The sequence below is a fragment of the Periplaneta americana genome, chromosome 13, assembly GCF_040183065.1.
Source record: "Periplaneta americana isolate PAMFEO1 chromosome 13, P.americana_PAMFEO1_priV1, whole genome shotgun sequence".
Classification (NCBI taxonomy): Eukaryota; Metazoa; Arthropoda; class Insecta; order Blattodea; family Blattidae; genus Periplaneta; species Periplaneta americana.
Window position 1 is genome coordinate 138359377 of NC_091129.1, and position 27496 is coordinate 138386872.

General features: G+C 36.6%; 1 protein-coding gene across 5 annotated transcripts in view; it reads left to right on the top strand.

The window, feature by feature from the left end:
- The window catches only part of LOC138712484 (eukaryotic translation initiation factor 4 gamma 3-like), a 291440-nt gene that overhangs the window by 146359 nt on the left and 117585 nt on the right, over positions 1 to 27496 (top strand). For 4 of the 5 annotated variants that reach the window (XM_069844354.1, XM_069844355.1, XM_069844350.1 and 1 more), the window contains 4 exons: positions 18730 to 19008; positions 23451 to 23506; positions 23591 to 23704; positions 24678 to 24770. In XM_069844354.1, coding sequence (XP_069700455.1) covers positions 18730 to 19008; positions 23451 to 23506; positions 23591 to 23704; positions 24678 to 24770 — 542 coding nt within the window. Of the gene's footprint in view, positions 1 to 15201; positions 15231 to 18729; positions 19009 to 23450; positions 23507 to 23590; positions 23705 to 24677; positions 24771 to 27496 lie in introns of all 5 variants that reach the window. The other variant, XM_069844352.1, reaches the window with a different exon arrangement.

Genomic DNA, 27496 nt, shown 5'->3' on the forward strand with positions numbered 1-27496 from the left:
ACATAATTGTTAGTTTTTTATGTAGGATTAATTATTCTTTTTTTAAATAATTTTATAAGATACGATGCTATTTCAAATTTCGATTATAAATTATTTTTATAGACTATTAATATATATTATGTAAATCAAAATGATGGACTTCATGCAGTACATCTTGGCTGCCTTACATTTTGGAAAACTTGTGTGTTAATTTTGTACAGAAGAAAATTTAATTAAACTCACACGGCGAATCTTTAAATACTCTACACTTAGCAATATGGTCACTAAGTGTAATGTGATAGTTTTCATTTATGGCATCCTTTTAGGAAAGTCTCCTACATTCAAGAACATACAGTAATAATAAAATTGTTTTCTGTTTGCTACACACTCAACGCACTTCGAGTAATTTCGTCAATTGAATATTTACTATGATTATCTCTTATAAAATAGCGTTCCTCAATTCGGATCATCAAATTGAATGCCAGTTTTTTTTTTTCTTTCGAAAGCTGTGTTACATTTTGTGAATTTAGGGTTACTCATAACATCAACATTGATATTATTCCAGGCAAAGGAATTCCGAAGCCACGATGTAGTTCAAAGTGAACAGCGTTGCCGAAAACTGTAAAAAAATTGATAAATCCTTTGTGATTAGTATATGAGCAATGTACACAAGTACTAGAATGGCAAGATACGCGAATGCTGATCAGGAAAGGTTATGCTCTGGTATCGCAGGAGATTAGCTGAAGTGTAAGAGTTGGATAACAGGGCACACTAATCAAATCAATCAACTACAGGTAAAATGGTGTCATGCAAGTGAGATATTATCATGCATTTTTTGCATTAATTAGTAATAGTGATATTTATGTAAATCAAAGGAACTGTGCGCGATCACTTTATTAAGAAATTTCTTTCTCTTCGCAAATTCAAAAGTTTCCATCACGCAAATTCACAGTTGCGCCATTCTGATCATTTCAGATAAGATATTGTCTAGATCTTCTACCTGAGATTGAGCTACTCTGAAACTGATTAAACTGATAATTCCTACCACTGACAATGGTTGACAATTGAGGTTTTCTGTGTGACATGTGACGAACAAAATTCGTACAAAACATAAAATATGTTGAGAATTAAAGAGACAGGATGGCTCTTCTCAAGATTATTACGAAGGCTAAATAAAAAACATAATGGCAACACTGCTGCTACGTCAGCCACTTTAGTCAGTCTTTAGTTTGTTTAGGGTGTTGTGAAGCTGATAACGGAAGGTCAGATGAAGCTGTAGTGCAGGAAGTGGCATCGGGTTGTACGATATTCAGTCAAATACGGCGACGTCTTGAAGCACAGAAGAATAGTGCCCTAAGGACATGTTTACGAAACTGGAACAACGTTCGTGGATCGAAATTTAAGTCGCACGAGGTCCAATGCCACAAAACCGTGCTCTATATTCTTCACGCTATTTTAAAAAATAATAGTCCTTATTAAACACAATGTGTTAGAACTTTTTAGCCATTCTTTCTATTTGTTCTAGAGGCCTGGCTCGGGACCTCGTAGAGTGAGGATGATTGTCCAATATTGTGGACTGATAATGGTGAGGGGGAACGGGAGAACCCCGAGAAAGACCTCTGGCGCCCGCTTTCCACCACAAATACCTTCGTTGTTCAGATGAGGATCGAATCCGGGTCGCCACGGTGGAAGGCATAGGGGCTAACTACTCCGTCACGGGCGATATTATTGGTTTACCAGATTTTCAGAGCTTTGGATATTCCATCGAATCACTGAAGTGCAAAAATGGCAGCTCTGTGCAATTGTAGAAAAATTTCAGAACCTATGAGTGAGGTGACGACTTCCTTTGACGAATCCTCACTATGGACGAAACGTGAGCTCGCTCATGCGAACCACGCTTGAAGAGGCAATCAAAAGAATGGAAACATCCCGGTTCGATGTTCATGACATCTATGGGTTTTTTAGTAGGTTATTTTACTACGCTTTATCAACAGCTTAGATTATTTAGCGTCTGAATGAGATGGTGATAATGCAGGTGATATGAGTCCGGGGTCCAACACCGAAAGTTACCCAGCATTTGCTCATATTGGGTTGAGGGAAAACCCCGGAAAAAACCTCAACCAGGTAACTTGTCCCGACCAGGAATCGAACCCGAGCCACCTGGTTTCTCGGCTAGACTCGCTAACCGTTACTCCACAGGTGTGGACTCTATGGGGGTAATACTGCACCATGCTATACCACTAAGGCGCAGATGCTGCCTACTACTGCAGTTTCCTTGAACAGTGCCTTCGTCCAGCTTTGAAAGCGATGACACCTCCTGGAATCGACCCATATCATCCTCCATGGCAATGCAATGAGTCGCATTGGCAACGCCGCGGCGCGCCGTGACGTTTCTTCTGCGCCACTGACGATGAAAAGTATCTAGGCTACACTCGCCTGATACGAGATTGTGCGATTATGATCTTTCTACCAAAATGAAACGAATGTGAAGTATTACAGTAAAATAGGGTCCATTATTTGTCATAGGGCGGTCACTTCGGGACTTTAAACGAGATGGACTCGCTGATGTACTACGTTTTTCAAAAGTGTGGCAGAAGGTGGTAAACATGAGGAGCGATTACATTTTGAAGGAATATAAGTGGTGTTTCCTCTGATAATAGTGTCATTTCAAAATTATAGTACTGTTGCCATTACTTTTTATCCAACCTTCGTTTGTACATACGCTAAAAATTAAACATATTTTAAAATACCACTCAACTGATGTTTTATATGATGTTATTAGAGTACTGAACATTTTATATAAATACGTCTTACTATTTTTATGTTAATGTACCGGTATGTATGTATGAAAAGTTCGGGGCAAAAGAAGATATCAGATGATTGACGACAATAAGATATATAGATCATATGCGGAGAATAAAAGGAAGGCAGACAATAGGAAATATTGGAGAATACTGGGTTTGCAGTGAATATGTATTGTTAGTTGCTCACGTTAAAGACAGTAATTTGTACATGGACATAATATAAATTCCCTAGAGAGAATGCATGATAGTGTAGTTGTATTCACATTAAAGACAGTAATTTGTACATGGACATAATATAAATTCACTAGAGAGAATGCATGATAGTGTAGTTGTATTTGAATTTTGTATATTGAAGATCTGGTCGGTTAACTGTAACATGGTAATCTGTGACGAATCCTCGGCCTCATCTCTCCAAATGCCATCTCGCTATCACCAATCCCATCGACTTAAATAACCTAGTAGTTGATACAACTAGTTAAATAACCGAGCAAAAAAAAAAAAACCGGTAACATGGGAATTGTGTACTTTCTTGAATGACTAGTGTGTTGGCTTTCCTTGGTGGGTCCAGGTGGAGTTTGTAGTGGGCAAGGGTGGTGATTGCTCAGGTTTTTCAGGGTAAAGGCTGGTTCACAATAAATCAGGAACGGAAACGAGAACGAGAACGGAAATAATGTTAAAATAAAAGTATTTAAACGTGAGCAATCACAATAGTTAATTCTGAATACTCACATTTAAATACATTTATTTTAACAATATTTCCGTTCTCGTTGTCGTTTCCATTCCCGGTTTATTGTGAACCAGCCTTTACTCTTTCTCCCGTCATTTTAAGAATTCTTTATCTTCAGTTCTGAGAAAAATAGAGGGTCATAGTAAGATACTCTTAAATTGTACATGCATAATGTACGGGTGTGATCATAGGTTGACCATTTAATTTTGTACAGAAGAAAATTTAATTAGATTTTTAGCTAACCCAATCATATTTTACTTAAACTCACACGGCGAATCTTTAAATACTCAGCAATATGGTCACTAAGTGTAATGTGATAGTTTTCATTTATGGCATCCTTTTAGGAAAGTCTCCTACATTCAAGAACATACAGTAATAATTGTTTTCTGTTTACTACACACACAACGCACTTTGAGTAATTTCGTCAATTGAATATTTACTATGATTATCTCTTATAAAATAGCGTTCCTCAATTCGGATCATCAAATTGAATGCCAGTTTTTTTTCTTCCGAAAGTTGTGTTACATTTTGTGAATTTAGGGTTACTCATAACATCAACATTGATATTATTCCAGGCAAAGGAATTCCGAAGCCATGATGTAGTTCAAAGTGAAATGAAATGTTGGAACAATGAAAATAGCTAAATGACAGCAGAATTTTTCAACAGGAAAGCATTTAAATCTGGATATAGGTTTGGCATTAGTAAGATCTTTCTGTGGCGGCAACATCCCATTAGTGTACAGTATAATTCATTTTAAAAACTCTTCTCTGAATATGTAGCCTAAGTTATCTGTAAACCTACAATCGGAAAAGCCGTTTCTGATAAACTCCTATAAAAGTGTATGATGTAGTAACACCACCATCAATGCCGACACAGCGTTCATTTCACTCATAGATAGTGAGGAAAATTAATCAAATTCGAAAAATCTCTTCACAATTCATGTGGAAGCAGTGTAAAATTTGAGAGCGTTTCTTTTTAAATTTCTTTTGACATGCCAGTTTCTTTCGCCAGAAAAGCGTGACGTAGTGATGTGTTTAATGAATATATAAGATAGTACACAAAGTTACATTGTGAATATTTATTGCAAAGTTTTTCAGTACCTATCTTGGTTAAAATGGTTAAGAGTCGTTGTCTGGTGTTTTGCCTGTAATGCTCTTACTGTTATTTCACAACTTCTTAACTTCACGTTTTTTTGACGTCTGTGAAACTAGTGTTATTGATATGGTGTTTTATAAGTCCGAAGATTCGCCATGAGATCACCTGAAATTGGGCTTAGAATTAAGGATAATGAAGGGGGAGAAACTTGTAGCCATGCCTAAAATATTCTAACGCATATCCAAGCACAACCTCAGAGCTCGCTACCTAACCAGGGGAGAAGGGCCATGTATTCATGCCTAAAGTGAAATATTCAAGCACAGCCTTCGAGCTCGCTACCTTTATGCCCGTTTCATACATACAAGGTGATTTACGAAGTTCTGCCCCGGTTTATAGAGGTGATTCCTGAAGTGATTTGGAACAAAAATATAAATAAATTTAATATCATTTTTTTATCCCTTTTCGAAGAATTTTAAATCTTTAATTTATTAGTGACTGCACAATAACATTTCATTATTTCGCTTCCATCACCATGAGAAATATTTTACTTCCCCTAAAGTAATGCATGAAGATACTGGGGACTGATGTGGCAAAAAATGTAACGTTTTAACTAGGTGCCATGTGTCTATATTATGGCGGTTATATCACCTACACGCAGCCCCCAAACTGTTTGAAGGATCACATCTGCCGTTATCGGGTGCATATGACCTAGCCGGGGAATTGTCAGACAACTCCACCGACCATATCCCCACTTCACCACCAAAGGGACGCTTATGGATGATATGAAGCTTAACAAAACGATAGTTTTTCATTGAGTACCGGCACTCTGTTTATTATCTAACAATTAAGCTGCTGTTTCGCTAAAAAGGAAGTAAAATCTTACGAACTTCATGTCAGCTTTATCATTTTCAAGAGTTAAAAGATTAATCAGCTCAAAATATCAAGAATTAATACTATTTCCACGAAATTTTAAATAATGAAAGATGCAGCCAAATGTAATTCCTGAGTGTCCAAGGAAAAGTACAGTTGCATCCTTTCGATTACTAACAAGGCATGACTGTCTTATACAAAATTGGAATTATTTCTTCACCACTTTATCCATTGTGAAGTCTTCAGGAAGAAGTGGATCAGAATCATATCCAGCGATGTCCAGACCTTTCCTAGTTAAAACTATTGTGTGTGAGAAATATTGGAGAACAATAGAGTTAATGGTTTGTTTGTCAATAAATCAGTATTAATTATTTCGCCTCAGAAACAATGTTTCGTTATTTGCAGAGAAAAAATAGATTTTGACAATTTGTGGAATGTGGTGTTTCGTACAGATATACTGTATTTAAAAACAAACTTGTCGCTGTATCTTTCTCCTAGGGAGCAGATAGAGCATTGTTTACCTCGAGGCGATCCTAGACGTAGTCGCCAGTTATAATCAAATAGTACTCATAATTTTATGAACATTAATCTCTGTAAAGAAAAATTTTATTTCATACAACTTTATCTGTGAATTTAATATAAAAAATAACGAAAAAACAGCATATAATATATGGAGTAAATTTCTCATTTTATTTTTATTTAAATGAATGTCCCACTTTTACTGAAAAATATATAGTATATCTTTAATTTTCGATAAAATTAACTATTATATTGTAAATATCACCAAATGCGTCTAGTAGTTCCGGAGTAATAACTGTAACGGACAGACAGACAGAATGCTAAGACCGTTTATGTCAGTGGAATTTTTGAAATAGGTTATTTTTTTGTAACATGACATACTTCATCTGTATATTTTGTACAATGAGAAAGGAAGACTTGTACACCAACAGAAATACATAAACTGATAAAGAAATTTCTTTCGTGTCTGAAGTAATTAAGAGCTTATACAGGGATGCCAAAGTGCCTGCACTGCGTGCTTTCAAGAACTCGTACATCATTTCCTTAAGAGCGATGATTGTACTTTGTCTTCCAAAAAAGTGAACCTTGTTGGATTTGTATTGCTTGTAGTATGAGCAAGCAGCGCAGGCGCTTTGACATTCCTGGCTTAAAGTAATACATACTGGTCACAGTGTGTACAAAGTGAACCAGAACGTGTGAAGTGATTGTTTTCGTTAGCACCAATTCAACGTGGTATGTTCCACAGTTCTCTATTTAATAATTGTTATAATATGATTAGGCGCATGAAACCCTTTACATTTAGTAGCTCGGTTGTCGGTTTGCTATAGATTTGCATGCAGTTAAGAGACAATGTTCTTGATCTCTATCTCGCTCTCTCCCCCTCCCCTCCCCTCCTCCCCCACTCTCCCCTCCCTTTCCACTCCTCTCTCTCATTATTTTAGTTACATTGATCAGATGAACACTTCGAAATAGTCGGTGAAGATGGTCACAGTTTTCTTTGGATAGCCTGAAGGTGTCAGTCCCATGTATGTCATTGAACAGATCCTTCAGATCATGGAAGTTCTTGTCAAAATGCGAGAAATTGCTATTCTATCCAATTTTGATAGCCGCAGACGAACGAGATTCCAGCAGCATCGGTGATAGGTGTCCAGCGAAGAATCTTTAGGAATCCAATTTTGGTTTTTAAAGGGTGTCGGTGTTGAAGTAACGAAGTGCTGAAAAATAAAACTATTGAAATCTTTTTGAATTTACGACAATGAACTATAACATATCCAGGTGTAAATGACCGACAACAGTATTTTCGGTGGAGAAAATGGTGTATAAAGTTTTAGGCGTGATATTGCGCAGGAAACGTTCACCTTAGGTGAATCACGCTCATGTTGAATAATTTTACGAGGGTTTTGGGTACCCCAAATTCCACAGTTATGTCTGTTGTCTTTGCCGTTTGCGTGAAATGTCGCTTCGTCAGACAAAACTGAGCAATTCGCGAAATCTTCATCTCCATCCATTGTTGCACTCGGACACAAAACTAGAAACGTTTTTCTTTGTTACCTGGACCACGGCTTGCTCAATACAGGTTAAATCAAAAGTACGCCGGGAATCGAACTCAAGTCCACAGGATAAGTCCACCAATCCTAGCCACCATGGCGGCTTCGCGAGTGAAGAAATTGTAATGCTTAGTTAGTAGTAGGGCCCGGAATTTCGGCAGAATGTTCCTTTTCAACTGGATGGATATATGTATGAGTTAAATGCAGATAATCGTGTTTCTGCAGAATTGGGATCAGTGGGGGTAGTTTCCATTTTCTTTTTCTCCCCCCCCCCCCATTTTACGAGTAGTTTGCGTTGCTTGTTTCAAGGTTTAATGCCATATTTTGTCTTATATGCTTTGTTATGGATTTTCTGCTATTATTTACGTATACATATTGAAATAATTCAGTACGAAAAAATAAATAATGTACTAATTCTAATATATAATAAAATATAAATGACGAACAATAACTCATGTTCATTTCATAAATTTAAAAAAGTCACATAAATTAAACGACATTTTCTCGTTACTTGAATCTCTACTGAGAATCATATTCTACATAAATACAATTAAATTATTTATGACTGCATGCCACCTGACCAGCCAACCGAGAGTGACACTGTATCAGAAGACGAAGATGCTTCAACTCACGATGTGAAAAAAACTGTCAACAAGAAATGAGCATTGATCTCGCTCTTATATAGTACCGGTTGCATCATATTACAGTGTTTCACCAGAAGCAATTTTATTACGTTATTACGAAGTAGAAGCAAAGAGACGACACTGTGGTGTCATCCATGACGATCATAAAAGATACTGGAAGCCAGTTGCTGGAAGTACCGGGATCCAGAGGGTTGATTGTTAATGAAAAGTGTAAACGTGTGAATGGGGACCTAGGAAAACTTAAATAGGCCTACATTCTGAAAATGAAAGTTCTGTTACTGATGTAAAGTGTATCCACATGTACATTTTACGTACACTCCAGTCATTTCAGTGGAAGTAGGCTATAAACGATCTTTTTCCATGATGAAAAACATTCTCTGACAGCCGGGAGAGTATGATAGTATTGAGAACTTAAAAGAAACAAATCTTGTTGTGGCGCGTAATCAAGAAAATTAAGAGTAGACCTACGTATTGAAATGTGATACAGACCTGTATTAAATTACTATTTGGCGATTTGATTATGTAGTGTCATAATTTTAAATGCATATTCAGATTATTTTACCCCCTGTTTCCTGAATTTTAAATAACTATTTGCCTGCCTATTTTAACCAAAATGTCTGAACTTCTGGGCTCTAGATATTAGTGGCATTTAAAACAGTGGATAGATTTTGATTCTGCATCCAGAATGTACATGCATACTGTCTGAGTAATAGTAATAATATCACCAATACCATTAACAAACATCATTACACAGTCATTGCTGATTTGATCTCATTCAATTGGTAACAAGTTCCGCATAATATAAGACATCCGGACAATACATTTGTAAAGTACGGTTTGGTTTAAATTATTATTATTATTATTATTATTATTATTATTATTATTATTATTATTATTATTATTATTCTATCACCTTTACTTTTTAACTGCTCTAGAGTATGCCATTAGGAAAGTCCAGGATAACAGACAGGGTTTGGAATTGAACGGGTTCATCAGCTGCTAGTCTATGCGGATGACGTAAATATGTTACGAGAAAATCCACAAACGAATAAGGAAAACACGAAAATTTTACTGCAAGCAAGTAAAGAGATAGGTTTGGAAGTAAATCCCGAAAAGACAAAGTATATGATTATGTCTCATGACGAGAATATTGTACGAAATGGAAATATAAAAATTGGAAATTTATCTTTTGAAGAGGTGGAGAAGTCCAAATATCTTGGAGCAACAGTAACAAATATAAATGACACTCGGGAGGAAATTAAACACAGAATAAATATGGGAAATGTCTGTTATTATTCGGTTGAGAAGCTTTTATCATCCAGTCTGCTGTCAAAAAATCTTAAAGTTAGAATTTATAAAACAGTTATATTACCGATTGTTCTTTATCGTTGTGAAACTCTCACTTTGAGAGAGGAACATAGGTGAAGGGTTTGAGAATAAGGTGCTTAGGAAAATATTTGGGGCTAAGAGGGATGAAGTTACAGGAGAATGGAAAAAGTTACACAACACAGAACTGCACGCTAGAGTGTTAGTTGGGAGGCCGGAGGGAAAAAGACTTTTAGGGAGGCCGAGACGTAGATGGGAAGATAATATTAAAATGGATTTGAGGTAGTTGGGATATGATGATAGAGAATGGATTAATCTTGCTCAGGATAGGGACCAATGGCGTGCTTATGTTAGGGCGGCAATAAACCTCCGGGTTCCTTAAAAGCCAGTAAGTATTATTATTATTATCATTATCATCATCATCATCATCATCATCATCATCATCATCATCATCATTGAAAACCAACCTAGGTCAAGAACACGTCGTTCGGATCGATACCGAATGCAACAGATTCTCACCTGTGATAGCGAACAGTGGCAATACCTCAAACCTTGTGAGGAATGTCCATGACTTTTCGTTCGAAAATGTTGATTCGGCAATTGGAAGGGACGTGTTTTAAAATCCCGGGTGGATCCCTTCGTACTCTGAGCCCCCTGCAGGGTGTCTTGTTTGCAACTGCCTGCCAGTAGGTTAGAACCGGTTCTGCTGAATTGTCTCGGCTCTTCAGTTACAATGCATTGAAAACACATCTGTGCCGCCATCCCGAGGAGGGAGACAGTCGTCGGCGTCTTGGTTCCTGTCCGCGAGATAACTACAGTCTGTCTTCATCTCCACCTACATAGTGTATTTAAGAATAATGTGAAGGCAATTCAGTTGTTCTGTAATTGTGGGAAAATACGTGTTGCTCTTTAAGTGCTCCTGTTGAAAGTTATTACTTTATTATCGGTAAGATATTCGTGTTGTTTACAGAAGAAGAAATAACAGTGCATTTGATTGCTTCGTTCTTACGGCGACACGTGGAAAGATAGTATCCACAGTAGGCATTAAGATCTGCATGTTTCCTTACAGTTTAACGGGTTCGTCGTAACAAGTGTGCAAAAAAGAACACAAGATAAAAAATGCACACAATAATGCCTATTTAGACATTGTTTTGTATATTCCGTGAATATGTTGTTGGTTTAAGTATCTGCAGCTCTATTTTAAATGTAAGAAAATATCATGTCTACGAAAGTTGTATATTTGTACTATGAATGACTTTAATACACACCTCAGAAGATGCACAGTGCATTTTACACATATGTTGACATGTAACTAAAAGATCTACAGTGCAACAATTGAAAGACTTTCTTTATGGTGTAAATTGTGGATTAAAGTCATTAGTAATAGTGTGAGTAGTACTCTTTGAGTGGATCTATATAGGAAATTAATTTGGTGTCAAACATTTGTGCGATATGTATACTGTAAGGCGATATCAATAAATTGATGAAATCGCCAGTACTATTAAACTTCCAATCGTGAACCGTGAAAAGAAATTGAGATCCCAGTGACCATGAGAAGAGATCTTCTATGCATTAAAAATTCAATATTCATACATTATGTATCCTAAAGTATAAACTTTGAATATGGTAGGAGCCTTTCGAAATGCTCTAATTTGGCAAGATATATATACGCACACACACATACTGTATTTTTATGGAAGTTAAATTTTTGTGGTCTGGTATCAAAAACGTTTTTAGCAGTAGGGGAATGATTCCATCGTATCTAGAGCTTAAATAATTATTAAGACGAGAAATCTCTAGGGTTAATCAGCGAAAGTTTGACGATCTAATGTTGAACATGTGAAAAATTAATTATATTTTCAACTTACCCAATCACATTTCACTCTCACTCATCTAATCTTTAAATACCCTACATATAGCAGCAATATGACTTCGAAATTGTCTAAGAATATTCATGTTGTAGATAGGGATAACTTTCAGAACACGGATTCCTTCCTTTCCCTCTTACTTCAAAATTCCAACATTGTGCACAAAAAATAAATTATTGGCACTGAAAAGTGCCTTTCCGTAAGCATGATGCGCATTTAACAAACGCAGATAAATCTGCTCTTTTTAGTATTGTAAGATATAATTGTCAGTGAGGAATCCATATACTGAAATTTTCCCTCTAACTTTCAAGACCTAACAACAATAGCTGTAAATATAACAAAAGACACGATCAAATTAATACACATAGTTTAAGGTAACTCCTGGGTATCGAATACCATGGTGTTGTCCTCATCATCTTATGAATTACCACTTTCGTTACGACGCTAATTAGGAACTTTACTGTTACTCTCTCCATTGTCTTATCCCTTTCCCAATAAAGATCTTACCTCTGCTCAGCTTTACAATACGCGTAGTTGGATGAGGACGCCTTCTGAGTTTCGTGGGAATGATAATTCGCATTATTAATAACATTGTTCGAGTTCTCAGGGATATTTGGAATGAGCTGTTCTTGGAACGATTTTGTAAACGTCATGCTGTCGATCTCGTAGTAATCCTTGACTTAAACCAACAACTCATTAGGTACAAATCCTTTTCGCTTATTACGTGTATCGCAATAATCCTAGGATCCTTTCCGATTGTCGTCTATCATACAGTTTTTTTTTTGTCATATTAACATTTATACAGATCTCTGCGGGTTTCCCTGATGACCGGTAAAATTTATTACGCCGAACTACACTGTTTAATCGTACCATTAAATACTTGCGCGAACCGTTAGTTCCTTACTGACGAATTTATTATTCTCCACAAAGACGAATACTATGCCGAAAAATCCAGTTTATTATTTGCAGTTGGCATGATATCCATTAAACTCGGTATAAAGTCGTTACATAAGCTTGAAATTTGTGTGAGTAATGCATAATAACAAAAATCATCGATTTTTTTTTTCGCGAGGACTTTTTTTTTTGCAACTCGCTTTTTGTTTTTCGGGAGGACTTTTTTTTGCAACTCGCTGGATTTGTTCTTTAAAATATTATGGATAGATTCCTAATAAACCTGCCAGTGTCCTTGACATTCGTTTAGGCAATTTTACTTAATGATAGACTGACCACGTTTATCGTCTTCGAATTCTTTTTCAAAATAGTCATACTCCCGATAAATAATTTGTTTTTTTTTTCTCTTAATGATAAGCATTGCCTCTCTAACCAATCAGACACAGGCTATTTTAAGCACAAAATCAGTAACACATTTACTACACTATCCGAAGTAACTTATTTTGACAGACAGAACATGGGCAGGGAAGGAGAAGAAAAGGTTGAATGGGTTTTGTGTATTCTTACACCTGTCAACCTTTGCTAATGACAAGGTTTTTCCAGGAATTATAGCCCATCAACTCTTGTCACCATTTGCAAGTTTGGCAGGAAGGCCGCCTTAACTCGTGAAACAAATAATACCATACGTTATAGCATACCTGGCTGTGAAACGAGCTGGTCCGGGTTGGGTTGAAATCCTAGTTGGGACAAGTTATCTGTTTCAGGATTTTTCCGGGGTTTTCCTCAACTAATTTAGAGCAGATGTTGGGTAACTATCAGTGCTGGATCCTGAACTCATTTCGCTTGCATTATCACCTCCATCTCAGATGCTAGATAACCATAGCAGTTGATACAGCATCATAAAATAATCAAAATTATATACATCGCTGAACTAATTTCGATTGTTCTTTACTGGCCATGAGTAGACAGAGAATTGATGCAAAAAAAAAGGCTCCCAAAAATTAATTCCTGTAAATAAACACTAAGAGCCGTATTCATAGACATTTTTAGCGCGGGCTTCAGGTGGATGATCAGCGAACTAACGTTTTTCGTATTCATAAACCAGCGTTAGCGATATGGTATGATATGAATCCCGTACAAGTAACCAGTCGATAGCCGGGGCTAGTGTAGCACGCTCGTAGCGCGGGCTAGCGAAATGTCTATGAATCTTATACACTAGATTTTCAGAAGTCTGGTTAGTGTAATACGTAGCTAATCCGCGATGTGTGCAATGAAGGGAGAAAGAAACTATCCCATATCTCCTGTCCTATAAGTGGTGCCATGTTGGTATTACTTGGGTTCAGACCTGTTTTCGGATAGTTTGCTAACGACGTACTAGATATGAAGTCTTAATAAAATGTAGTGTCTGAAATACTCTTAATTAAAATTGGATAATAATGCAGATTATTAAAAAGAAACCTGTTTTTTTTTTCTTTTCAAAACAGTTTACAAATATATTGCATTAAAGTAGTCCTGTCCTTCTGAATCCCAGTTGATCATATTTTTTCTTAATTTTCTTCTGTAAATCTGTCTCTATCTGCAACATTATTTTGGAACCGAGAGAAACTCTTGTCACTTCATAGGATGTGAGAGGACAATTTGAAGCATGGGAGCACCATTGAAATTCGCGATATCGGAGGTGAGATAAATTTGCCTTGCAGGACTCTCGCATTAATTCGTTTCCTTAGCCAGGATTCCTCTTCATAATCCTATGAAACTTGGCCCCGACTGCCCTCCCCTCTTCTCCAGAAACCTCCTTCAGGCTGCCTTACAACCTTAAAATTCCCTCCTATAAATTAGCCGTTCAGAGCAAAAGTGGTATAAGTCAAAATTTGATAATGAGGTTTAAAGTAAAAATTCTGTAAATTACAGAGCAAAGTAGCAATTAATATGTCGTTCTTGCTATCCACTGACTACTAATAGTTTAAATAAAGTGAATATTAATTGCTACTTTGCGCTTATTTTACAGAATGTTTACTTCAACCCTCATTACCCATTCTTGACTTACACCACTTCTGCTCTGAACGGCTCAAATGAAGATATGAAATGCGGTTGTCATAAAAGTTCAGAATATATATATATATATTTTCGAAAACTTTTCTTTCGTTTCATCCTCAGTGTTTAGCAGTCTGAAGGATGAATTTATATTTTCTACTGTAGCCTAAATGAGCTTCGTAATTTGTGATAGAAATTTTTTGATATTTCATGTACAGTATCTTTAAAACAGAAGTGTAAAGAACAATAGCTATTGCCGTTGGTGGCTATGTAAAAAAATAGAAGGTGCCATTTCTTGAAGAATGTAGCAACTAATTGTAATCATTATTACTCTCCTTCCCGACCCCGAGCCAGAAAATACGGACATTTCGTCACTTGTACGAAACGGATATGGACATGGATGTTATAATGTAAACTGTCCGTACAAAATACAGACGTATGGCAATCCTAGCCCTACCGCTGGACGAAAGTTGTATTGGTTACATGTGGCTTAAATTTTGAGTATGTGTTACACTGTGTTGCAAGTTACACAGGTATTACGTTTAAGATTTAGTGGTGTTAAAATAAAATTACTTCAGATTCGTGAAAGGTACTAAGACTTTCGTTTCGATCGGAACATTACGGGAGTGTGGGGGTACTGAAAGTAATTTATTTGGAGTTCAAGAATATTTCTCTCATGATTTAAAGCAAGTATGGAAACGATTAAGATACGGCCTGTGCTTCATTTTATTTTATTTACATTTCTTGTTTAGTACTGTAATATTTAATATTTTTAGAGGAAGTGTATGTGATTTATATTGTACTTTGGTTTAATAATCGATTGTAATTAAGATACAAAATATGCTTTGAAATAGTTTTATTGTCAGAGATTTTAATATTCCTTAACTAGTAACCAGTTACTTCCCTCCTCCTCCAACCTCACAAAGTAAGTATTGTTTAGTAATAGACTGGGTATAATATGTGATTAATAATAATTATCCTTTTAATTTTATGAGATATATAACAATTGTAATTATGCGGAATTGCTGCTTTCGTAAATTTGGCATAAAATTCACTTTCCATACATCCCTATCAAGGAAACTGATAGTTGTTTTCATTATACATGAATTAATGTAAGAAATTCACTGTTTAAACTTCCTTGTTTACTGGTTACTTTTTTTTTATGGAGACTTAAATTTTCAGACTGTAGAAATTTATGCTAGTGTTTGACAAAGCTATGTCCTCTCACCACTTTATTATATACATGAACAGGATAATTAACGAATGAAGAACAGTTCCTCATGGAAGCATCAAATTAAAAGAAATTTCAGTTACATAGTACTGTATATTGTTTGCTGGCGACGTAGTCCTTACTGCATCCATAGAAGTTGTACACCCTTTGATACGGAAATTGGTCGCTGTTCAGAAACTAAGTACCACCTCGGAATAGCTCGGAAATCATTGTGTGCGCTGTGTTCACACGCGTGCGCTTTACCTAGAGAGATTCGAAGTCAAGTCTTTGTAACGAGAAGAAAGAGCACTATTGCTAAGCCATAAAGGTTTCATAGGGAATGTGTCGTTTCGTGACATAGATACGTCGCTGCTACGACTTGATTTCATCCTCGGATCTCGGATGCTTAATATTTTCCCGTGTGAATCTCGCGTTAACAGTAGAGGAGAGCGACCATTTTCCGTGTCAAAGGGTGTACAACGGTTAGTTTTTAATCAAAAGTAATTTGCAGGAATATGTAACATGGAAATACAGTATTGACACGTCTAAAACGTTTCTTTGGTTCTTTTTTTTTAATTCAGGTCAGAAGAAAAAATATTCAAATTATAATATTGCTAGAGTAAATACAGGGACATCATTTTATTTTTATTAACATTTTTAATATTAACTTGCCTATACCTTTGGATCAACGCCGTTTGTTACCCCATTCCACGACTGGAGTTCGATGATACTGGCGTAATATACAAACAAATGACTTCACTAGGTATAGAAGGGAAGAAAAGTAGTTCATCCATTTACGTGAACTAGGAAATATTGCGCTTTTGAGTTTGATCATTTTCATTAGGTTTTTGTTTAATCAAAATACAGTACAGTATTAACAATGAGTGTTTTTACTCACGAACTGAGCTGTCCATGTGGACGTATTCATTATGCAGTGTATATTATACTGTCTACAGCACATTAGCGTACAATATAGAGAATGAAGTTAAATTGAAAAAATAATCATAATATGGATATTTAAACATATTTTTTAAAATGGTGGTCGTTCATTTCGATACAGGCTTCAGTTCTATGTGCAGATTATCGCACTATAGACTGTTGTACCTAATCCCAATTACCAGTTTCGTTCTTCGTACTAGTAACTCATGTTGAAATAATTCTGTACCTACTCTTTAAAAGAGTACCTTACGTACTGTAAATTCAATCTTCACTTCTGCCCGATCCGAAAAGATAAAATTACTCAGACATGCTATCTACTGTCGGTCCAAGTGGTTATGTCGTAGGGTCGTAGAAAGGGAGTTAATTACGTAACGAGGCCCTTTTATTTAAGTTATTTTAAACAGTTGTATAATATTACATAGACGTCCAATTCCTAACAGAAATTAATGTTCTCAGAAAAGAGCTAAGACAGCCCAGCCACTAGCTGGCAAATAAAAGCTGGTTGGGGAAACCAGGATACGACGTAGGCAAACGGACGATAGTACCTGTGCGAAAATTATTCAATATTAAAAGCTCTTTGTGTCACTGGAAAACGCGAACATATTTTTGGAACGTACTGTTCACTATGACCTTAAGGCTACTATGACTGTATATGCAGTCTTGGATCTGTGTGGAGGACGATTGAACTTCATTAGTAGAAGGGGTGGGAGTGAAGTACATTCAAAAACTCAGGTACAATAAAAATTGAAGTAAAAATAAAATGATGTCCCTGTACCTTTACATGTCGAGGTTTAGAATTATACTTACCAGACTGAATTATTAAGTACAACATAATCATGGAGATATGAATAATTGATACCATTTTGAAGTCTTCTTTAGTGCAAAAACATACTCGAGTACAATAATTAAACCTTGGCAAGACCAGTGTTATGTTAGCGATGCTTGGATAAAAGGAAAAGAGAAGAAAGATTAAAGCTTGTGAAATGAGCTTCATGAGAAGAACATATTTATTCATATTTCATTTGTCATTAAGCATAGTGCGTGCATTAGACAATGTTAAAAATATTTTGCTAAAAACATATTCTATAATCAATTAATTAAAAACTCTTAATTATATATTTATGTCTTTCATGTCTAAAAACTAATCAGTGGAATGTAATGGATTTTAAACCAGCCATTTACGAATTACTGATTTAAAATTAATAATTTTAAGTTATCAGGTAGTTTGTGATATATACAGCAGAATATACAGGACTAGACCATAAAAGAATGACGATTATTACAGGAACTAAAATTAGATGTCATAATACATTGGTATCCGGAAATACCAAGTCAACTGCTTGTCACCTATAGAGGCTGTCCTAACACAGAATTCATTCATTTAGTACTCTGCGCAAAGGCAGGTCTTTCACTGCAAACTCAGTTTTCCCCAATCTTTCCTATTAACACAGAATTCTTAAGGCCAATTTCCATTACTGCCCAGCTGAGAAATGATCATTAGGTCGTTCAAAAACATAATTTAAAGAATATTCTTATGTGATCGTAACAGGTCGAAAGGCTTCATACTTCAGATTATTATTATTATTATTATTATTATTATTATTATTATTATTATTATTATTATTATTATTATTATTATTATTTTAATTTTTTTTATAACAAGGTTGCAGTTGTAGTAACGTCTTATTCCTTGGATTTTCCATGCTTTAATTGCATAAGGATTTTATTGTAATCATTGTGCATGAGACATTACAGAGTTGTTTGTGATGTTCGCTAGTAAGTCAGCGAAGTTGTTGTATACAGTACAGACAATTTAGAATCAAACATACCTATATACTGTTTTATTTACTATATTTCCATAAATATAAATATTACTAATTTATTACAAAATCTATTTGATTGAATGTAGTATTTTCAAAATTATTTTAATTTCTAAACATTTTCCGTCCGAATTTATAAAGAGCTGTAAAGATAGGCTATTGTGCCATGGCCATTCCTGAAAGCAAATGGGTAGAATGATAGTTGAAATAAAATCGTTATCTTTCATGCCATCCAAGCCATAGGGCAATGATTTTGATCTGAAGTGCGCAGATGTTTTTTTGTAACACTAATACTGAAAACTTGCGAAATATTTTGTCCTGTAAATGTTCTTTTAACAATGAACTTCGACAGAACTTAGACGTTGATTTAAAGTGAATTCACAAAGAGAGTAATAATGCCTTTCAATTCAAACCATGTTGTGGAGCTAGATTTACTTATTCTTACTTTGTTACAGGGGCAGACGTAGGCTTCCATGTGTCGAGTGCTAGTTTTCCCCAACAAGGAGGTGGGGCTGGTCCCCCAAACACACAACAAATGAGGGCGATGCATCACACGCACCACGCTGGAAACCCTCCAATTGCACCACCTCACCAGCAGCAGGCTCCTCAACAAGCACAATCACAACATACAGGTGGACCCCCAGGCCCTGCACCAACATCAACACCTCCAGGGCCCACTGATATGGGGAAGCAAGGTCCACCACATATGCAAGGACAACCATCATTACAACAAGGTAATCTCAGATGGCAGTTTTCATGAATGGACTGCTGAAATAGAATTTTATACATACAGTTCTTGATAAATATTACTTCCTAGGGCATGAATAGGATTAGAAATCAATTTATTATAATTTATTCCTCTAATATCAACTAATAAAAACGTTTACACAACGGAAGCATCAATAATATACACTGAGACATAAAAGTGGAATGCTTGAAAAAGTGAAGCAATCTTGCGATTAAATAAGAAAACTTTAATTCTATCTTTGAACTTACAAGCAGTTTCATGGTTTCACTGAGAATTTTTGAAAGACTGTTAATCTGGGAACTACAACTACAAGATCCTTGATGCTGCCTCTGGCCTGTGTAGGATTATTTATTGTCATTGCCAGCAGTGCATCTATGTTAACATGTTAAAACTTCCCGTCCTCTATGAGAGTACATTAAGTTTTTGGAGTGTACTAATGAAAAGACGTATTTTGTATATTTTTTTACTTTATTGAAAATAGGTTTCAATGAGACACGTCGTTAAATCCAGAAAATTCTGCAAGAGTCGTAACACTGATTAAAGGTCTTGGCACTACATGGTGGAAAGAATTGAAGCATCAATTGGAAGTATTGACAGAGCTGTTAAACGTTTCATCGAAACAAATTCGATTAATGGGTGGCAAGAATCTGATTTGAGCAGGGCCACAATCCAGATGGATGATGGGTTCATTAGGTAGTAAGTGCTAAGGAATTGACATACAACTATAGTAAGTGCTAAGGAATTGACATACAACTAAGACTCAGGTTCTGAATAGACTCTGACAAGCTCACCAAGCATAAATGAGTGTGATACTAGGTATGAAATCTGCACTCACGAGTACCTGCTACAAGATCTCTATTGTCATTGCACCATGTTGCACAACTTGAATTAGAAAATGCTCATTTGTACCATAGTATTATATCAACATCGTCTGGTGAGCGTAGAGACCAGGCTATTGGTTTACGTCTATAACTGTCCATCTTCCACAAAATTTAAAATGCATAAATCTCCATGCATGACGTCTGAAGTGTGCAGGTCTACTACATGTTGAAACCACATTTAATTTCGTACTGCCAGTGGAACATTCTGGGAAAAAATGGGAAGTATGTCTTTCAGAAATAGATGATAAATTTCCTCATATTTTAGGTTGTCCTCTAATACGTACAGTTTAATTAGGAAGTCATTAATTATTCTAACCCACACATTTACACACAATGTCTATTTATGTTTTCTTTGCCATGTAACACGAGTTCCCCCCCCCCCCCACTTCATGTTATTATAAAGATTCATGATCCTGTCTAGTAAATCCTGCTTATGTCACAGTATATCTCGTAAGAAATTAAGATCCGTGGACAGAACTGTTCATGATGTGCATTATCCCAAAGTTGTAATCAAAGTGATAGGGATTTATTTAATTTCTTGTGGTACATGCCAAACTGTACTTCGTGGAATACATCTGATCAAAGAAATTTGGTACTTGTGGACTGATTAATCGTAATTGCATTCAAAACGGTTTCCACTGTGTCAGGTTCACGTTTGTTATGGCTAACATGGCATTGTGGTAGAATTACAGTATGTCTGGTTTTTCCTGGACATGTCGTCTTTTTCATGGTTAAAATTTCTGTTTGGGCGGCAAAATGTTCGTTTTTTTGGTACCGTTAGTGTCATAGACCAGAGATGCACAAAATGTGACACCGGGAGCTAGAGCGCACTTCGAGGTCTTGCCCGCAGCTCCAAGCTACAGTAATTTCTCTTCCACTCCCCTCACTCGTAGCTATCCATTGGTTCTTCACTAAAACACCTCTTCGTTCAGCAGTTCGCTTCTTTGTTGTTATCGTAACCTTCGAACACAGAGTGCTATGAGTGCTGATGATATAGTTAGCTGGAAGAAGAGGAAATCATTTGGGGATGGAAAGTTCAATCCCCACTGGGAATCTGATTTTTTATTTATTGAAACTCCGAATGGTCCACAATGTTCGTTGCCATGACACTATACTCTTCGACATGCAGTTGAGTTTAGAAATATTACCGGCTATGAAAGATACACGAAGATTCAAGAACTAAAAGCTGCATCAATCACCAAGGTATTTACAATAAAACTGTTGCTCGTTTAATCAATTCATTTTTCATTTCAAGCTCTCTGTCCTGTTTTTAAATTTATTGAAAGAAATGCAACAAAACAATCTGCATTTGCTTTTGTTTTTGCACTTAGTACGATGCCAAAGATGAGGATATATCTCACAGCGATGCAGTGATTGAAGTCAGTATCACATTGTCCTTATACTGGTGAAGAATGCACAGTCTTTCTCAGACAGTGACATCATCAAGGAATGTATGAGTGTGGCATCAACTATTTTGTGTCGAGTTGAGATGGCAGACTTCGATACTGTTGTTTTGCCACAAATAACAATTGCTGGATAAGTCAGAGCTTTAGGCACAGACTTGGAAGACCAATTATTATTGTGTCTCGCAAAGAATTTTGTGTATTTTTCCATGGCTCTTGTTGAGAGCACAGACGTGTGCTCCATAGATATAGCTCAACTAGCAATATTTTTACGGAGTGTTGATTCAGAACTGAAGGTCACTGAGGAGCTACTGGATTTAGTGCCCATGAAAAATACATTAGAAGATATATTTGCATGCCTTGAAGGAGAATGTTGGTCTGAAGTGAGAAAATCTGCCCTGCATCATGACATCGTGCAGCAGCAATGGTTAACTCGTTTTTGTGTGTGTGTGTGTGTGTGTGTGTGTGTGTGTGTGTGTGTGTGTGTGTGTGTGTGTGTGTGTGTGTGCGTGCGTGCGTGTGTGTTTTTTTTTCTCTCTCTCTCTCCTCTCTCTCTGCATCTTTTGCTCTGCTCCTGTCCTGTTTCTGAGACTTCCGTAATAATTTGATGCTCACTGGGTCCGCTTTGGCCTTTTTATTTTCCCATTGGGCCTGAGTCAAAGTTTCTTAGAGGCCCCTTGCCCTTGGTGTTCTTCTTGTTCTTGTTCTTCAGGTGCTTCAGCCTCGGAAATGTTAATAGTTACTCTAAAAGTAAGATAATGAAGGGAAAATATCTGGTTCGAGTGGTGAGCCAAATTCGAAGTATAAATGTACCTATTTTCATATCCTTTCATTCTTGGAAGTGGTTGTAACGACCTAAGAGTAACTGGTATAAAAAAAAAAAAATATTTCATACTGTTGTATTAAACGCATTATTTTCATTTGACACAGTTTGCATACCAGGCAAGACTGGCAAAACCCAATTGCGCATCTCTCATCTAAGTGTGGGCACAGATATTTGTGCAATTTTACTGTAAATAATGTCACAGACATTCTAAAAAATACAAAAATAATACAGATAGTATTATAGATAAAAATAAAATTACTAACCTAACTCCTGCCTTCTTTCTGAATAGAGCTCATCAAGCCCGGAGTGTTATGGGACACACTTCCAACTAGCGATAGGCCTTTTCATCAGATTACTGTAACATAAGGTGATATATTCCATATTGCTGGCGCAGTATAATTTAATGTACAAACCTTTTTTACGTCCAGCACTGATACTCTTTCCTCCACTGTGGATCAGCTCATGTGGGCTAGTGTGAAAGACTGTATACCCTGTCAGTAGCATGCTCGAGCCGGCTGCAAGCAGGGAGAGCCACCTAGTCGCTCATAGCCAGCTCAGATGAGTCGGATGAATGTGGAAGGTAACATTAGCTACAATATCCTGCTTGTAGCTGCAGCTATGAGAGCTAGTGTGAAAGTGTGCTCGTCAACTTTTGAATATTTATCCCTTGGGAAAGTATTGAAATTTTTTTACAGCCAAATAAATACCTATTGGCTATGATAGAGACTAATTTTAGCACTGTTGAGCTTTTTCAAATGGAAAGTGATATCCACATTGCTCATATATGCACATCAAACTGTGACAATAACTAAATGTCTGGCACATGAGTTAATGAATGAAGGATGATGTGGCAATAAACAACAAAACGTAAACTGGAAAAAAAAAAAAAAAAAATGAAAATATAGAAATACAAAGATTCCTTTCTGAGATTTCATGACATTTTAGTGTGTGATGTTGACATTGGATAGACTACAGATGACGTACTGATGTGAAGTTAAAAAATGTTGATGAGTGACTATATGGATTTAATTTTTTGTAGCATACAAACTATGCTTTTTAACCTAGTTGCGCTTCTAAGACTACATAATATGCATTATATTAAAATATTGTTTTTCACATTTGTGACCTTTCCATTGTGAGCCACTTTGCTCATTGTTGGTTTTCTTTTCTACATAATATAACAATAGCATAATATATTTTGTCATTTAATCTTCGACTTCTCTTCTTCAGTAATAATTTGGTTACATATTTGAAGAGTAGTTATTCATGATTTCTAAACAATTAGTTCATACCAATTTAAAAGTAACATTTATTTCAGGAGGACCTATGGCAATGAACTTCGTAGCAAATCAATCCAGGGCTGGAGGATCACAGGTGAGGCTCTAATGACATCTGTAACAAGCTGAAGTTTGTAGAACTTGAGACATATCTACTAATGCTTATCTCCATGTTTTGCAGCCGTTCTATTCAACTGGTCCTCGTGGACCAGGAGGACCACGTATGCCTAACCACAGAGGTCAAGTTGTAAGCATGCAAACAAACAACGTTGGGCAGCAGATGTACCCACCACATGTAAGTTGCACATAACATTTAACTTCTAATGTATAATTAACTATTTGTCCACTTTGTATTGTGTAAAGGTAAAGGTAAAGGTATCCCCTTAACATGCCATGAAGGCACTTGGGGGGGGCATAGAGGTAGAGCCCCATGCTTTCCATGACCTCGGCACTAGAATGAGGTGGTGTGGTCGGCACCACGCTCTGACCTTTGATTACTCAATTTTATAGGAGGTTGAGTGAACCTCGGGGCCATTCTGAAAGTTTGGCAACGAGAAAAATTCCTGTCACCACCAGGGATCGAACCCAGGATCTTCCAGTCTGTAGCCAGCTGCTCTACCAACTGAGCTACCCGGCCGCCCTTTGTATTGTGTATAATGATTTATTATATCATTTACGAAAATATTGGGTTATTATTCTTTTGGTGATATCCTTTGATGCATCTGGAATTTGAACTCCTTTAATAGTCATTATGAGTTGAGAGATCCTGATTTGTCAGCCTGCATCAACTTCTGTACTTACTTTTTGGAACAATTTGAGGCTGCAAACGAACAAGACATGTTGTTTGAGACAACTCTAGCGGTTCAGTATGCCTCCAGTACCATCCCACAGCACTTGTAAGACTAACTCCAAGTTACCCATCAACGAGGTGTCGAGGCCACGGTGCTTAGGAACTCGCTCTGCATTAGTGACAACATTAATTCAAATTGACTGATGGGAAAGGCCGAAAATATTTGATCACATGGTATAAGTATTGTATCAGTGCCGGAGATACAGGCACTCACCTGTGGTAACCAAGCCATAGCTCAGTGGGGACCAGCATCACCTGTCTCCAATCGCGATAAATGTTCCTGACTGTACATAACACAATTACAAGTAATTGAAATGTAATAAATTAATAAATACATAATTGAATATATTGCATTATAATTGTGGGCAAATTTACTGGTAACCGATGATTTTATGATAATGGCTTCCTTTGATTACAGGTACAGGTGCCCCAAGTGTCGGTGTATGGGCAGCAGGTTTTGCCAACGCAGGTACACACACCTCAGATATTCATGCAATCGCAATTGCCCATGGTAAGAATAATAAGTTAGTTGTGTCGTCTCTCATGCTAAGATATGTACAGATAGGCCCTTGATTCAACGGACTTTGAATTTAACGGACATATTTTAAAATCTTTAGTTCTAGACTATTTTTGGCACTTTCGATCTTTAGTAATAAAGAAACAGCATGCAATTGGAAAGCAACTGAAGATCGTTGCTTTTTCCATTCAGCCTACTAGTTCACAACAATCTTCTACCAGTAAATAAGTGCTTGCATATTCTTTTGGACCATCAATGACTAACAGAAAGGGACTTTTTATCACTAAAACGGTCTATAATTTTTTTTTTTACTGTATTTATAATAATCGGACCCTAGTACTGTACTGTATAGTGTTTCATATTAAAATAGTAATACATTGTACTATACTGCAGTGTTAAAATTTCAGTGTTGTATTGTAAAATACATTGACTGGCAAAAAAAAGTGATACACTTCACATTTTTATAAAAAATCTTAATTTATTACAATAAAAATATATCCCTTCAAATATTTGTGATAATTTTATGAAAACAACATATCTGATTATAAAAAATACTGAAACTTTATTAGCAACATGCATATACTCACAATTTTCTGTAACTTTCGCAGATCTTGAAATTTTTTTAAATTATCTCGCATCACGATTTTTTCAATTTAAGGCCAATAAAAACAAAGTTAATGGCTGCGTTCAGCCGGGACAGCGCTAATTCAGCTATTCATTTTTGCTGAGTTACAGCAGCTGTGAGGTCCTGAACGACCATTGCAAAATGTGCGCTGTGTTTACAAAGAAACACACTGCTATTGTTCCGTCTATTTCGGAATATATGATACCATTGGTTGTTGCCTACCCCCTCCACTTTCGCTGGCTAGCAGCATGCTTGCAGCAAAATAAATTTTGCTATGAAAAATGGCGCCCGCTATTTCAGCGCTGTCGGCCAGCAAGGCATTCAGTGCTGTCGCTATTTCAGCGCTGTCCCGGCTGAACGCAGCCAATGTTTACACCACTGCACTGCTTGAGGTCACTAATCACTAAAAATGGTATTTTCACCCCTGGCGTCTATGAGAGCTTGTCAGTATTGAGGCTTACTGTCCACTAAACATTAGAGGGTCTTTTGGGGGATGAGATCCCATTCCTCCACCAATGTTGCCCTGAACTGCGCCAAGATGTTGTCACACCGTCAGACATTCCTTCAGAGTATATCCCACACATTCTCAATAGGATTTATGTCAGGACTAAAAGTTGCCCAGTCTAGGGTTCGTATCCCAATTTCCTGTAGATACTGCACAATACAACGAGCGGTATGCAGACGGACGTTGTCGTGCATGAGCATAAAGTTCTGCCAATGAAAGGTACAAAGGACATCACGTGGTCCTCTAGGATCTGTTCGATGTACCTTTGTGCATTGAGGGTTAACGCGATCGATGAACACGCTCAGTGCAGGCCACATTGCTGATGCCTGTCCACACCATTACTGAGCTGCCCCCAAACAGAGTCCTTGAGAAACCAACTGGCGAGTACCTCTCTCCAGACCTTCTCCACACCCTTTCTCGTCATCAACAGACCTCAGGTTAAGGGGAGAGGATGGTATTTTTTTGGTGAAAAATGAGTAAATTTAAAAAAAAAATGCTTTAAAACACACTGTGATATGTGTGGAGTGCATAGCATAACAATTTGTGGGTATTTGTGCCCTTATCGGATGTTGAGTCGCCATTTTTAAACTTCCTGCGTTATGGATTTTTAAATCACACACCCAATTTTATTGTTGTTTCCGGTAAATTAAATTTAAAAAAAATATATATATATTTTCTTTAAAATACCCTTTGATATGTGTGGAATGCATTGCATAATATTTTGTGGGTATTTGTGCCCTTATCGGATGTTGAGACGTCATTTTTAAACTTCCTGCACTATGGATTTTTAAAAAAACACGCCCGCTTTTATCAGTTTCCAGTAACTTCATTTTTTTTTTTTCTACATTGCCAGACAAAAATGGATATAATTTCTGACCTATTAAAGATACATGCATGAAATTTAGAACACACATTCTTTAGACTATTAGGAAACTTTTCTCTGTAACAGAATGTTGTTAATTGATTTCATTTTAAAAATACGTCCGTTTGTTTGCAAGAAAAGAAATCAGAAAATTGTTATTAAATTTTAATTGTTTATTTTACAAACGTAGGGACTAATATCAATATTCTGTTACAGACAGTTTGTAGAATATGCTTTTGCAAATACATTGCAAAAAAATTGTTTGAATCTATCCTTAAAAACGGTTTAGATATATCAGTTTTAGTACAATCCTGCATTGGGTATATTTTTTTCAAATTTGGGCCCCCAAATATTTTTTTTTCTAAATATTTTTATTTGTTTGAGTTGCCAGAGCTATGAGCTCTCTACATACAAAAAATTAATATTTTACACCAAATAGGAAAAAAAAATTTTAAAAATACCATCCCCTCCCCTTAAAGCGGCTCTCATCAGTGAAGAAGACAGAGGCCCACTACTCTGGAGTCCATCCCTGGTGCTGCCTCATGAAACAAAGTCGTGCTTCCCTGTGCTGTGGCTAGAGTTGGGATCCATATGCAGATTTTCTGGACAGAAGATGAGCTTCTGCAAACCACCTCCTCACTGTCCGCTTATTCACTCTTACATGCCTGACATTTTTCAGTCGATTTTTTGCCTGTACCACTGTGGTATGTCGATCACGCAGAACTTGC